This window comes from Gambusia affinis, linkage group LG09 (genome assembly GCF_019740435.1).
Source record: "Gambusia affinis linkage group LG09, SWU_Gaff_1.0, whole genome shotgun sequence".
NCBI classification, from domain to species: domain Eukaryota; kingdom Metazoa; phylum Chordata; class Actinopteri; order Cyprinodontiformes; family Poeciliidae; genus Gambusia; species Gambusia affinis.
This window is the reverse complement of record NC_057876.1, coordinates 24503482-24517733: the sequence shown is the minus strand read 5'-3', so window position 1 is coordinate 24517733 and position 14252 is coordinate 24503482. Positions and strand designations below refer to the sequence as shown.

Here is a 14252-nt window from a genome sequence, read left to right as displayed (position 1 = left end):
AGTGTTTTCATCTTTTTAAAAACCATACAGCAGATGGATGTGAAAATCAGTCCTTTTCAAGATGTAGATTTTTATTTCACTGACATTTATATTTTCTGCTGAAGAGATTTAAAAAATGATTATTACTACAATACTCTAGATTACAGGTAGAAAAAAAGTCACTGCTGCTCCCTGTTTAGCACAAAAATCCTTCCAGGTGGAAGATTAATGGGTGCTTTATTTTAAACATTTTTTTTTTTGCAAATGAGGAAACATTTACTTGTGCAATAGATAAGTGATATATCCACATACACACAAAGTTATAGTTCTTTACACACATAAGGCTTGTGGATATGATTTTTTTTAATTGATTTCTATTAAAAGCTGAAAAATGTCGCTGGTTGATACCGCCAAATAAACACTGAAGACACACAACAGTACAGAAGCTGTTCAGTGAATTTACAGTACATGTTGCATTTTATCAGCTAGACAATGCAGATAAATTATCTTTTATTATTTGATATACAGTCTGAAGTTAAATCAACCTGTAAAAGTTAGGTACAAGTAATAAAAAATAAAATTAAATAAAAAAAGACTTAGTAAAAACAAAGCAAAATAATAAAAAAATAAAGAACAAAAAACTTTTCAAGACACCGAAGAGCTCCTACATAATTTAGTATCACGTCTCCCAAGTCTGAAACAGTTTGGATTCTTATCTAGATTTATTCTACAGTTTTAGATCATTGAGCTTTTTCATCCGTCTTCTGATCAAATCCTTCTTTGTCAAGATTTTAGAAAAAACACTTTTACAACCTGTAGATTGTAAATGTTTGTCATCTCTGGTCAGGAAAATTTTGAACATTTGGTTGATTTTAAACAAGATTTGGATTAAAATTATTTTACTGCCTTCTCATCCATTTTCATCAAAGCAAGTTTTTGTCCCCTCATGAATCTCCTGTAATATTTAAAAGTTAGAGTTAGTGAGGCTGATGTGACTGGGGCAAACGGTGCGCAGCCTGCAAAGGTTCAAGCTTGTATTAGATTTGCGGTGCAGAAAATCATCACATTTGCACAGAAATGGACCGAAAAGGCTTACTTTCACCATAAAGGTGAAAAAAAAAAACTAGAACTTTCTGGAGAAACTTTGAAGGGGGATGGAGGCAGCATAGTTACTGCAACAAAATTGCACAAGACGGATCTATAAGTCCATCAATAAACAAAAAGCAGTTAATGTGTATTTTAATGGAGTCAGATGGTGAAAATAAGAAAATGAGGAGAAAAAGGAGGCGGGCAAGTTCATATCAGGGTAACAAGAATCAGAAGTCTGTCGCAGCAGGAGTCACGCTGCATGATTATCCCAGAAAGTATCACTGCTTGCTTTATGGTTTACATTAAATGATAACTAGAGATTTTCTTATTTTTAGATTTTGGCGGAAAATGCCCATCACACAGTGTGAACCCAGATAAATAACTTTGGGTGAAAAATAATAACTACAAACCACTTTGAGATGCATAAACTACACATTTGAAAATCATAGTACAGCTATGAAAGTGGCTTGAACCAAAAACCTTCTGAATAGTCCAGTTTAAAACTAGAATAAGATGTGATGGTTTTGCTTAACATTTAATGGTAAAAATCCCCAAATAGAAAAAAACTAACTGTAGAAGGAACCAAAACACCTGTTCAATCTGTGACCTAAATAAAATTTATACTATAGCGACGCTAAGAAATTCTCTTTCCTTTCACCAATATTTCAACATAGTGATATTGCATTGGAGGAAATATTATGTCTTTTTATCTTAGCAAGCATCAAGTCACTTAATTTTATGCATATTTTGCATCGATATATACAAAGTGCAAAATATCCTCCAAATATCCCCCTAATCACAATTTGGCATAATATATTTATCTTTAAAACATCCGACCAGAGATATATTGATGGATTTGATAAGTGAAGATAAAAAGCACAATTATTGCACAAATAATGCGAGGTTTGGTTTATAACCCTTAATTTGTTCTCAAAACATTATTTTTAAACTATTCAATGTGTCACTGAAAACTGCCAAAGTAGTGCTGTTTTATTCAATAAGGCATAAATCAAAGTGCATTTATCAAGGTTTTCTTCCTGTCAAGATGTCAGATGGTGAGTAGAAACCACTCAAAGCTGCAAACTTGAAGATGTTTGGGTTGAGGTGAAAAACAAATAAGAATCAGCTCTGAATCTGGGAGTTAAAACCAAAAACAACTATTGAGGTAGTTTGATGTGTTGACTGGAGAATTTACATGACTATGATAAATTACCTCTAATACTCTTAATAATCTGATGAAGTCATCTTCTACTTTACAGTATCTATAGTGACTTTTGGGCTGAACTAATGGCTGTAATTAATCTAACGTGACACTAGTACATTTGTGACATAATTGCATTAAAATACTTGTACAACAGCAGCAAATAAAAACCTAAAACAAATCTTGTTCCTTAGAACGGTTTAAGATGGCCTGAAAGGCCCAACAGTCTGTTCTACTGCACCATGTAGGTGTAGAGTGTCCCTTCGTGTTTGACATTATTTCGTGCTACGATTTCTACGATGGCGATATAAGTTCCTAAGATGAAGCCAATCAGCCCCACCACACTAATGATCAGGTTCCTGATGATCGCCAGTGGTGACAGACCCTCAGTGTGAAAGGCAAAGATCTCCAGGATGGGTGGGAAGATGAGAGCCAGGAAACTGCTGCTGACCGAACCGACCAATGAGATGACGAGGTCCAACTCCGGTATCAGGATGGCGAGAACACCTGGAGAGCAGAGAGGGCAAAAATGTGTTCAGACTAGGATTTTAGACAAAACTGAGTATTTAGGACTACGATGTAAGACAATACTAGTACTTATTAAGATTTAAATTGATCAAATGCTGTTAAAAAAAAAATAAAATGGTTGTGTGTTAAATTTGTAGCTTCCCAAGCTTAAATTCTGTATGTTCAGATGTAAATTTTACCCCTCGTGTATCTCTATAGTCGACAGTCAATCCAACTGACATTATCAGTCCTTAAACTAATATTGACCCAGATGAGTTTCATTCAAAACCTCCTGCAGTTTTTATTTCTGAAAGCTCACATCTGCGTTGACATCAGACTTAATTGGTGATTGAAAAGTAAACAGAACTACCTTAAAAAGGAGGCTCATATTTATGAAAGAGGGGATGGTTCAGTTAATAAACATATAAATAAATTATGTTGCTTTTTACACAGCCTAAAAAAATCCATGTAAAACTGGTTCTTTGCTTAATTATCTATATGCTGACTCAGCACTGATTCATCCCCCTTGAGGTTTTAAGTGTCTGAATGAGTCATAGGTCAGAGTTAAAGCTCTGAAAATGAACTGAAAAAGCTGTCAAAGTTCAAAGAAAAGAGTTGAAAAGAGTTTCAGAAAGCATGAAAACAACTCTTGATTTAAAAAAAGTAGAAAGTCTTGCTGAAAGGCAAATGGAATGAAATGAGGCGTGAATCAGACTCTGATGTCATTTTGACGACAATAACATTAACATTTAATTGACACTCATTTACGACTGCCGAGTTCTATGCAAGTCCTTCAACACCAGTTTATATTTTTATTTACATTTTCCCTGCACATAGCAGTGCTGCTAATGGCTTGATGCATTAATGCAGAAGTTCAAGTTTCAGAAAAAAAGTCACAAATTAGCATGTACTGCTGGCAGTCTGCCACTCGGGCAGCATTGAATCCAAACATCTCCTGTTTGAATGCAATGCTTAACAGGAGATGCTTGGCATCGTAGATTGGGGGATTCATTTAGCAGATTTTTCTAGTTACTTTCTTATGGCAAACTGGAGAAAATCACAGGAGCCAAGGTTGGACTACCAGGAGCTCGGTGTTGAGTCTTGGTCCTAGGTCATGTTAGAATGACCTGGAAAGTGTTGCTTTGGAGAAAATTGTCTGGGTTTTCATCCTGGACATGTTTTCCCCATTTTGCTGCCTTCAGTGAGTGAGTGGATAACTGGCTGAATAAAAGCTCAAATAGTTGTATTTGCCTATTTACAACATTTATAACTTAATATTATATAAAACATCTAACCCAGAATGTCATGTTAGTTTAGGGCAGTTTCTAGAAGAGAAATTTGTCTTCTTTTCTATATCCGTCAGGTTTGACATCAGAACTTAAGTCCCACACTTACAACTGGCTCTCAGAATAAACAGCATCATAATTGGTGGAAAGCTTTTTGATGTCAGCTTCAAGCCTTTCAGTAATGCACATATGTACAAACTCAGCCTTTCCAAGTAGATCCTGCAATTTCTCTCCAGCTCTTTCGATATTTGGTGTTCAAAGAATGCAATATCTCTCCCCCATTTGACTGAGAACGATCATGTGTAATTGACAATTCAGATGAGTGATTTAATTCAATGTACAAGTGACTCATTTTTAGGTTTCTGCCACAAAGTAAGGGCTTGGGAATCAGGAATACAACTCATAGGGGCAGAAGAGAAATGAGGTGGCATGCACTCTGATGAAAAGAGGTAGATGGATTAGGTCAAACAGATGACAATGAAAGGGAGAAAGAGGAGAAAATGACAAATTTAGAATGGAGGAGGGACTCCCACTGGGTGAGCATGAAACTGTGATTGTTGGGATTGTTTTTCACGTGTCGGACGGAGCGGAGACCATGCTGCTAAAACCACCCGGGATCAGAGTCACCTTGTGTGGTTGCTACAGAGACAACAGCACAAACACCTCCTCTGACGCGGAGCTGCATTCGTCACAGCAGAAGTGTGTGTGTGTGTTTGTTCCTCTCTGAACATGAGTAAACGATTCACATGTGGAAAAGAGAAGTCTTACTGCTCTACAGAGTCCGTTAGCATCTCCTCTGTGGTGAGCAGAGAGGTCGGGCCAGAGCAGGTGATCTTGTTCTGTTCATACACCAGGCACATAAAAACCTCTTTGAACTATAATCAATCGCTCACCACTGCATGTTAAGGTCTATCAAGTTATACTGAAAAGCAAAAAGCAAGGTCGAGCTTTCATGTAACAGGCACGGCACAACTCCCCAGTGTCAAATGTTCATGTAGAGCAAATCTGCCACTGCTCAGGCTACGCAGTCCAACGGCGCTCTTTAGCCTAGATTTAAAGCTTTCCAGGGCATCAAAGAAGGCAGACCTAACTCTGGAGGAGGACAAAGGGGAGGACCAGCTGACTTAAAGAATACGCTGTGCCTTTCACAGCAAATAAACCACAGGGCTGCTTCTAGAAGGCTTGCTGCCATCGCCAGAGAGAGGCAGCAAACGGATCAGACAACTTTGAACTGCTGAAATACCGCAAGCACGTTAATATTTCCACACAAGCTCAGGAACTACAGAAACAAAAATGAAAACACTAAATGTTATGATCTGCTCACCGCAGATTAGGGATGACAAGAGGGAGCTCTGCACAGCATGAATGACAAAAACTTTTTAAAAAGGAGGGAAACATGAGAGGTAGGTGGCTTAAGGACAGTGGGTAAAATCTCAGCTGTTAAACCACACATGGAACAAGGTCTCTCCTGGCCAAGGATTCTGAATCCATGCGTCCATGTGAGGCTTGTGTCAGACGGCAGAAGTGGCCTTTCCCTAGGAAAAGGTTACACGTGAAATACATGATCAGAGTTCATGAAGACAATCACTGCACCTACGAATCCCTTTGCTACTATTTGAATCAATTCTTCTCAAACTTAAGACACAGATCCAGCATTTCTGCAGCTTGTGACAAAATCTTAGATAAGTAGATTTTAAAAAGCATTCTGTGGTTCCTCTCTCCATTTTTCTGTGGAGAATTCCAGACAGGTTGTGTTTCCTACCTCCCTTTAGCTGATTTCTGTTTTGTTTCCAGGCAGCAACATAAGAAACCTCCTTGTGCATTTCCTTGAAACTATTAAAATCCACAACCTTTGCACTGAGAAAGTGTTTGAGTAATATTTTTCACATTTTGGATGCTGCACTATTAAAGAAGATTAAATTCTGAAGTCAAGGATTTTTTTTTCTCCTCTTCCCACCCATCAGCATCAACAGAACGATTGGTCAGGCCAGTTCAATTAAGCAGCCAGAAGAAGGAAATAAAGGAGAGACTGAAAGGGAGAGGAGCTGGCAGCTTTTAAACTGTCAGCAGGCGGTTTCTGAACTGGGCCCACAGGTTTTTAAATCCACTGACAGAGCGAGAAAGAGACAGCTCTACAGGCAAACAGAGTCAATTACTTCCCAAGCCACGATTCCACGGCCGGCAGTAGGGATGCTCCAAGGCTGGATTAGAGATTGGTAGGGAGGCTTTTAGCTTTCTTTTCTCCACAGACAACCAAAATATACTGGAGGCAGTCTAATTTCTTCACCTTGCCACCAGCAGCCACCACCCAGAAACAAGCGGAGCTGCCTCTAGCTCTTTCAGGCCTGAGCAAACTTTCATCCCGCTCACTCGACATTGGCTGTATAGTGGACGGAAAGTCATTAAAACATGGACCTTCGCCCAGTCTGTCTGAAAGGCTCGCATCTTTTAACGGAGCAGTTGGTACCTGCCTAAACTAATATTAATGAGCTCAGGGAGGGTGTGCTCCACAAAGACCCTTTGGCAGCATAAATGTCACTGAAAACTTCACTGAGCTTTTCAAAATATGACCAGTAGACAGCAATATAAGGTGTCAGAAACCGGTGACCAAACCGGTTCAGTCATAGTGGGTCTCAATGTGGGCTGGTATTTTTGAGATACAGTTTAGATTTCCTCCACACATAACTTCTTATACAAACATGTGGAAGGAGGTTTGTTGTGTCCCCTGAATGACTTATATAAAACAGTTTTTTCTTTCTTTCAATCACTCTTCCATAAGGGCCAGATTTGTAGATTACTATTTATCCATTTGAGCTGCGGGTATCTGAAGCTCCCCTAGAGTAACCGTAGGTCCCTCATGTGCTTTTCTGCTCTCCTTGCACAGCCTGTAGGGTCAACTATTAAGGCTTGGTAGGAATTTGTTCTGTTAGATACTTGGAATATTATTTCATGACCAAAACCCACTTTTACCTTCTCTACACTCTTGTCCCTGATCTGTCTGGTGTGTTTCTTGGTCTTAAAGGTGCTGTTGTTCACTAATGTTAATTCAAAAAGGATGACACTAAGTGACTTCTGAAGATAATCAGTCTTATTTAAGAGGGCCTTATTTCGGGAGGCTGAATTCTTATTCAACCCTTACTTTTGAGACATTTCCTTAAAGAAAAGTAAAAAGACGCTAAAATGAAAGTTCAATTACAGCCAAATGGGTCTATTCATACCGAGTGCTACAATTTCTTGAGAAGAGTCCGTAAGAGTATAATAATAATGACAAACAGGACTGTTAAGAATGACACTCTGAGTGAAAGAAGCTCTTTCTGAATAGAGATTCACTGAAACAATGCTGAACTTCCAAATCTCAGAGAAAACCTGATGGAGCAGAAAGTATGTGGTTTAATAAAGAGCATTTTTGTTATGTAAATCAGGACATTTACTCAGCCTTTATTGACAAACTTTGGTGCAATTTAGAGATAATGGTGCTTAATGATGGGGCAAAAGCTAATTTGGGACTTGAGAACCTTCTGAGTAATTGCATTAACATTTATATAGAAGACTTTGTTGTTGATTCTTAGCTGGATTTAACTCTGTTAGAAACTGAGTTGATCATGGCCATATAAAAATGAGAGTATAAACTGTTGCACAGTGCATACAGTACTATGTCCAAACCAAGCAATGATAAACATTTTAGTGATTACAAAATGAAAACCCTTAAATGCAGATGAGTAACTTTTACTCTAAATATATTCCCTTTTTGTCATATCTGTGATGCAAATTTAAATAAATCAACTGAAACCATATTATTGGAAGCAAAACCTTAATGAAGACAAGATTTGGAGTTAATCACTGGAACCAGTTTGGTAGAAAAGGCTTCCTTTTTTTAATGGAAACATCAGAATGACTTTTGCAAACATGCATTGGGAACTTTTGCATCTAATATTAATCCTTCAATGCCATGCTGAAGTCCTTGCTGCTGGCTACCAAAAAATGTGTTACTGTTGCACTGTTACTGTTGTGATGTTCTGAACTCTGCCATAGTAATTAGAAGCACGAGTTCATTTTTTGTTCCCACATGCAATTGACAGTAATGAACTACAAGCTGGATCCAGAAATATTCCACTCAAAAAGCAGTTAAACACAGATATAATAAACTTTTAAAATAAATACTGTATGAACTAGGAAGCATTGGTGAGAAAACTAAAATAAATATGTTGATACATTATTTCTCTGCAAGATTTAACGCATGCAGAGAATGTGGTTCAGCTGAAAGAGTATGATCTTCAATGATCACTTACTTGGCATCAAATTCACCCCCTTTGAATGAAGAGTCTGTTTTCACCCCATCTCCATTCCTGTTTCACTAACAATATAACCTCTGGCTCACCTCCCTCATCCCACCTCCTTCATCACTGTGTTGAGTCAGCAGTCAATGTTTCTTTTACACTAAGATGAGCTGACAAAGGTAGCAAAACTTCTCCAGAGACGCTCCAGATTAAACACTTCACAGTTTTGCTTTAGGGAAAATTTCTTCAGTTTACCTAATTTTTGTTTTGAAAAATCAGTCGCATGATAAGTTTTACAGAAAATGTCTTCCTGAAACATTTGTCAACACCTGGCAGGAATAAAAAAAACAAGGAATTAACCAAAAATATTTCCATCTGTTGTAATGATGTTGGAGCGCCAGTCATGAAAGACTGATTGCAGGAGGCAAGCGTAAGGATTGCTAATCCCACAATGCACTGCAAGAGGAAAACTCTGATCATGGGGAGGTTATAATAAAAGACTGACGCACAATATCTCAGTTCTGATCAGGGTGACAAAAATACAGGTGGATATAATGTAGGATTTAAAAAAAGAAAAAAAGAATCTAACAGGTAAGCTATAATTTAAATTCATGTTTTCATTTTCAGTTAAATGAAGCATAAAAACTGCCTCACACAAACACATAGTTCTGGTATATTGAGTGTACACTTAGCCCTCCTCAACATCAACAGTCATAGCTTAGGCACAAAATAAAAATATATTTACTAAACAACAAACTGGTTTTCCACCTAAAGAGGCTTTTCAAGACAAAACCTTCTTGTGTAATTACAAACGTTTGCAGAAAGGAGAAGATGATTCTTTAGAAAACAACTTAGAAAATTACAATGAATATTTCTGGTTCTAGGATCTAAATGAAACAGCAGGGCAGTGGAAACAAAATGCTCTGTCCCAGTTATCAATTTGAAGCTGCCAATTTATTTTATCGTGGCTGGTGGTTGTTTGAAATTACAGGAAAACAAGGCAACAGAAGCAGTTCCCTCTGAGCGCGAGTGAAGATTCGTTTAATCAGGAGGCGGCAGTTTGCTGGAGGGGCTATAATCTGTTCCTGCTGTGATGGGGATACATTTTATTTTTATTTAAAGTTTATTTAACCAGTAATTCCTCTTAGAGGTACAAAATAACTTTAGGGCAACTACATCAAAATAAAAACCATGGATTTCTGAATTCATTGGTAAGAGTAAAACTGATATACATGTAACTCTCTGCTGCAAGAGAACCAACAAACTGTATCAGATCAAAGCTGAACAGCATGTAAATCTGACTACTGGAAGTGGAAACTTCTTTCCATAAAGAAATCAATGTGCATTAATGGTTCAGGATTTCCTGTATGTGACAATCTCTGGGCGGTGGACATTTCTAGCGATTTACACTTTTAAAATAATGTTAGGACGAAGGAAGATTTTCTGAAATATTGTTCAGTTATTCTTTAATAGTTTACAGTCTGGAAAAAAATTAATGATATTAAAATATGCAATCATGTGGAGGAAAAGCAAGGACACACGTCTACAGTAAGATTTTAAATCAAGAGCCCGTCAGCCTGAGCACCCATTTGAATTTAAATCTAAAACTGAGAAATGATGCATGTTTCCTCCACATGAAGAAGCCACTGCACTGCCCTCAGGTAAGAATTACAAACAAATGCAGGGCAAATTTTTACCTTCTGCTGCAAACATGACAACTGTGGAAAATGATTGCAGTAAATTGAATTTCAGGACAGAGCAGAATGCTAAATAAAGACGTCTGCTGCTTGATGGGAGGGTTGTTTTCACAAGTCGATACATCCAATCTACCCTGCAAACCATGTTTTTGAAAAGAATGACGCTTGAGAAAAGAAAATGCCGGGCAACAGTGGAAGCAGTTGTGTTTCCGAGTAAGATTGAAAAAGGTCACATCAAATGATGAGAAAAAAATTGGTCATGAGCACAGAGATGACAAATGAACGAGACATTTAAGAAATTAAAAAGTTTTCTTGTAAGTGAATTAATACGTTTGGATTTCAGTCAAATAATTAGTTTATACACAAGTCACATGCCATGTAAAGGTCTACTTCAACTGGTTGTCACCACAAGACATAAACAAACAAACTAAAAAAAATTCTACTTGCTTTTGTTAAATCATTTTCGGTATTTTAACAAAAGTCAGTTTTGATGCACAAAAAGCACACACTCTGGTACCACAGCGCCATGACCTGCGTTTTTTGTGAGCTTCATTGTACAACATGAAAATGTCATCAAAAGACCTTTGTAGGCTGCCATGTCATCTACTGGAAACAGAACATTTCATTGCGTGACTCCTGCAACGCAAGACGACAAATAAAAGAGCCAAACACAAAAGATGTGCCGAGTCCTTCAAATACCAGTAACAAGCTCAGGGAGTCTGCCTTGGAGGAGGCATTTTTGAGAATAAAAAGAAAAGTAACACAGAAAACTAATAGAAAAAGAAAAAAGAAAAAACACAAAAAATACATTTCGTGTTGCTTGGAGACAAAGAATCTCCTCTTGAACCATCGAAAGAAGTTTTCTGTTCTCAAAATGATTTAATTACTGCATTCTGACTTCTTGTGATTATATTTCAGGAAATGTAAAAATCCTGCAGACAAAATCTTGCAATCAGACAATTCTTGACCTCGTTCGAGGCATACGTGGCGAGTCCTCACCCAGGAGATGTTCTGATACAGGAAAAAACTCAAATCTATCACTTACACTCTGGAAAATATCCCGATGCATATCTCCTAAGTGCAATGCCTAATCATTGTAGGAAACTGTCACTTTTTGCTACAAGTTTTTGACTTTATAATCTGAGTAAATCTTTGTTTCCTCAAATTTCTATTTTTGTAACACGAGTGAATATGCTAGTTTTTAACATTGTATATTTATATCTTTAATTGTGGAAAAATGAATGTTGACTGAGAATTTCTAAGATATTGAGGGAAAATTTGTTTTTTAGGAGCAAGTACTGTATATTCAAAGTGGACATAATCACTACGTTCATTATGATTATATGATTACTGCAACTTGAAACACTCAATGACATTTGGAAAGGGAAATTAAATCCCTGACAAACAGTATAAACTTTGAAGTATTCTGGAATATTGTGCTAGATTTATTATAAAATAAGTAGATATTATATAAGTAAATAATTTTATGTAAATGTACTCTTTATGTTGCATTTTCTACAAGAGAACTCTTTTCTAACTCACTAACTTTAAGCCCCACAGAAAAATATTTCTCTCTCTGATTACAGTATTTTGATTATGTAATTACTTTATACATCAAAACAGTTTTTAAAAAAAAAGCAAACCATGAGCACCACTATGTCAGCAGGAAAACCTTTTATGCTTGGAGTGTGCTCAGTTAACGGAAGACTAAGCAAACAAAGTGGACACTTCGCCAGAAAGCCTTTGCTGTTCTTTAACAAAGTCCAACAAAAAGCTGAACTGATTCTTCTTTGAACAACAAACATATTAGGCTGTAAGGACCGCAGAGAATACTACAAAGACAATAAAGACAAAAAGAGCTCAGCTCTGCAGGCAAAGACTCTCCCAGCAGACTCTCAACTTTATCTCCTCAACAAACGAGGCTGAGAACAAACGAGCAAAAAGGATCAGAGACGGACTGTTGTCCTTTTCCTGGCTCCACATCACACTGACCCATCTGTCTTTAAGAGTCCTTGGGTGCCACTATGGGTTTCTGAGGGGCTCAGAAAGGGTACGAGAAGCTTTAATTACCAGAGCCAGCACTTTTCCAAACAACCATTCTGTATGTCCTGCAATGTGAGAAAAAAAAAAAAAGAACTCTTGCAGGGTTATAAGAGGAATTGAGGCGTAGAAATATGCTGTGGATGCTGCTAAAGTTCTTGATGCAAGTCCTTGAAACACTTTTCCACTCTGACATTACAAACATAAACTTTATTCTATTGTGTACATCTGCTATTCACACGACCTTGTATATTTAAAACACAAAAAAGGTAAAGCAAAACAATGTGTTCCTGAGAAAGCCAAAATTTTTGCTTGAAGGGGGCTTATCACTGCAAAGGATTTTTGATGTACGTATTTTGAAGACTGAGATGCAAACCTCAAAATTGATAAATGATACAAATCTAGAAAATGATGTGCAAAACAAAACACCAACAGGATTGATATACAAAATAGATAAGTTAACTATCAGGCATTTAAGAAGTCTTTATACTGGTAATCTTAGGTATAATAAATATTTAAACAAAACGATTTGAACATTGCTAGGTGTTCAATCTACATAACTGAAAAGCAAATTACAACACATTAAGATTTCTGTATACTGAGCAGTTTTTATACTTTACAAAGTGTAAGAAAAGTTTAAGCTGACTAGCTCTTTATTATAGACAGGGAAGAAACCTGAGGGCAAAATGTGAGCAGAAAAATGTGAGGATGGAGTGGAAAGGACAGGAGGAGCAGGACGAGAAGTAAAATTAGAGTTGGAGGGTGAGTCTGACCTTCCCTACCCTGCAGGAGATCCTTGGTAATGACAGAGATCCTGTAGCTAACCGTGTCACGTGACATGATAATTGAGCCAGAAGGTTGGGTTGTTTAGGGACAGAGGCCGTCATTCAGAGATGGGTAATTTGAAACATTTAGATGTGATCTGATAAATATTTCAGATATGACCTTTAGTGCTTATTGCTGCTGTCTTTTGAAAATTATGCGGACAGATTTTTGTGTCAACAAGACAATAAGGTGCTTGGCAAAACCGTGCTGCGTTCAATTATTCTGCCAACAACTGAATGAGTTGGTGTCACCTCTGAAGTTTCCTTCTAGCACCTTCCTGGAACCAGTGTGAACAACTGCCACTATAATACAGAAATATGAATATGATATAAACAGATTACTAACAGTAGAATGATAAAATTAAAATAGACGCATCATAAATCACTATGTTCATTTGACTTATCACTTTCCATTTATGCATTTATTGCAATTATTGTTGAAAATATATTTGTTTTCTTGCTTTTTCTTTCCATAGAAGGTAATCCTGGCACAATGCGTCTGTGTTTAGTTGCATTTCTTTTCTAGAATGAACCAGTGATGAAGTTAAGTTTTGCCTTAGTGAGTATATTTTTTTTTTCTATAGAAAGTATTCTTTGCTCAATGCTTCTGTATTTAGCCATTCTTCTTTTGCAGATAGAGATATTGATGGGCTACTGCTGGAATTTGGATTGTGTTCTCTTTTTTAACTCAACGTTCTCTTTCCCTTAGTGTTTCTGTGTTTAACTTTTACCCTATTGTGGATAAAAACCTATGTAGGTTATGACTGCCATTAAATTTGTTCTCCCTTCTTGAAAGCTTTTTTTCTATTTTCTCCACTGAAAGTACTCTGGAAATAGTGCTCCTGTGTTTAGTCGTGTCATTTTTCTGGATAAACTATAAACTAACGAGTTGTTTCCATTACCTTTGTGTTCTCTCTTTGAATTTGTATAGAAACTGTTTATGGTTTTTAAACTTTCTAGCATTATATGATCGACTGAACATGGTGGAATTGTAAATTGGATTTAAATGGGTAGTAGTAAAGAAATTATGTTTCTTTTCAGGGAATCACCATTAGAGAAGGTATCAAAAATAAATCTCTTCCACAGTACAAAACCATAAATTTTCAACTACTTTTCAGGCCCAATCACAGATTAGAAATCTTTTCAAAAAGATCTTTAGATTTCATAAAATTTAAACATTTTAGATTCAAGCAATCCAGCCTCTGTCAGAAGAGAGAAGGCAAGTCAAAAAAAGTTAGGACGGAGAAGGCAAAAGGACAAAACACAGAGGGGAATATGCTCCACAACCTGCAAAGGTGAATGCACCCATCACATTCTTGAAAGGGTAAAATAAATAAATAAATGACGGCACT

General features: G+C 37.0%; 1 protein-coding gene across 3 annotated transcripts in view; it reads right to left on the bottom strand.

Annotated features, from left to right (window-relative positions):
• Positions 1-322: 322 nt before the first annotated feature.
• slc36a1 (solute carrier family 36 member 1) overlaps positions 323-14252 on the bottom strand; it is a 39492-nt gene continuing 25562 nt past the window's right edge. For all 3 annotated transcript variants that reach the window (XM_044126190.1, XM_044126191.1, XM_044126189.1), the window contains exon 12: positions 323-2776. In XM_044126190.1, coding sequence (XP_043982125.1) covers positions 2502-2776 — 275 coding nt within the window. In that variant the 3' untranslated portion in view covers positions 323-2501. The remainder of the gene's footprint in view (positions 2777-14252) is intronic.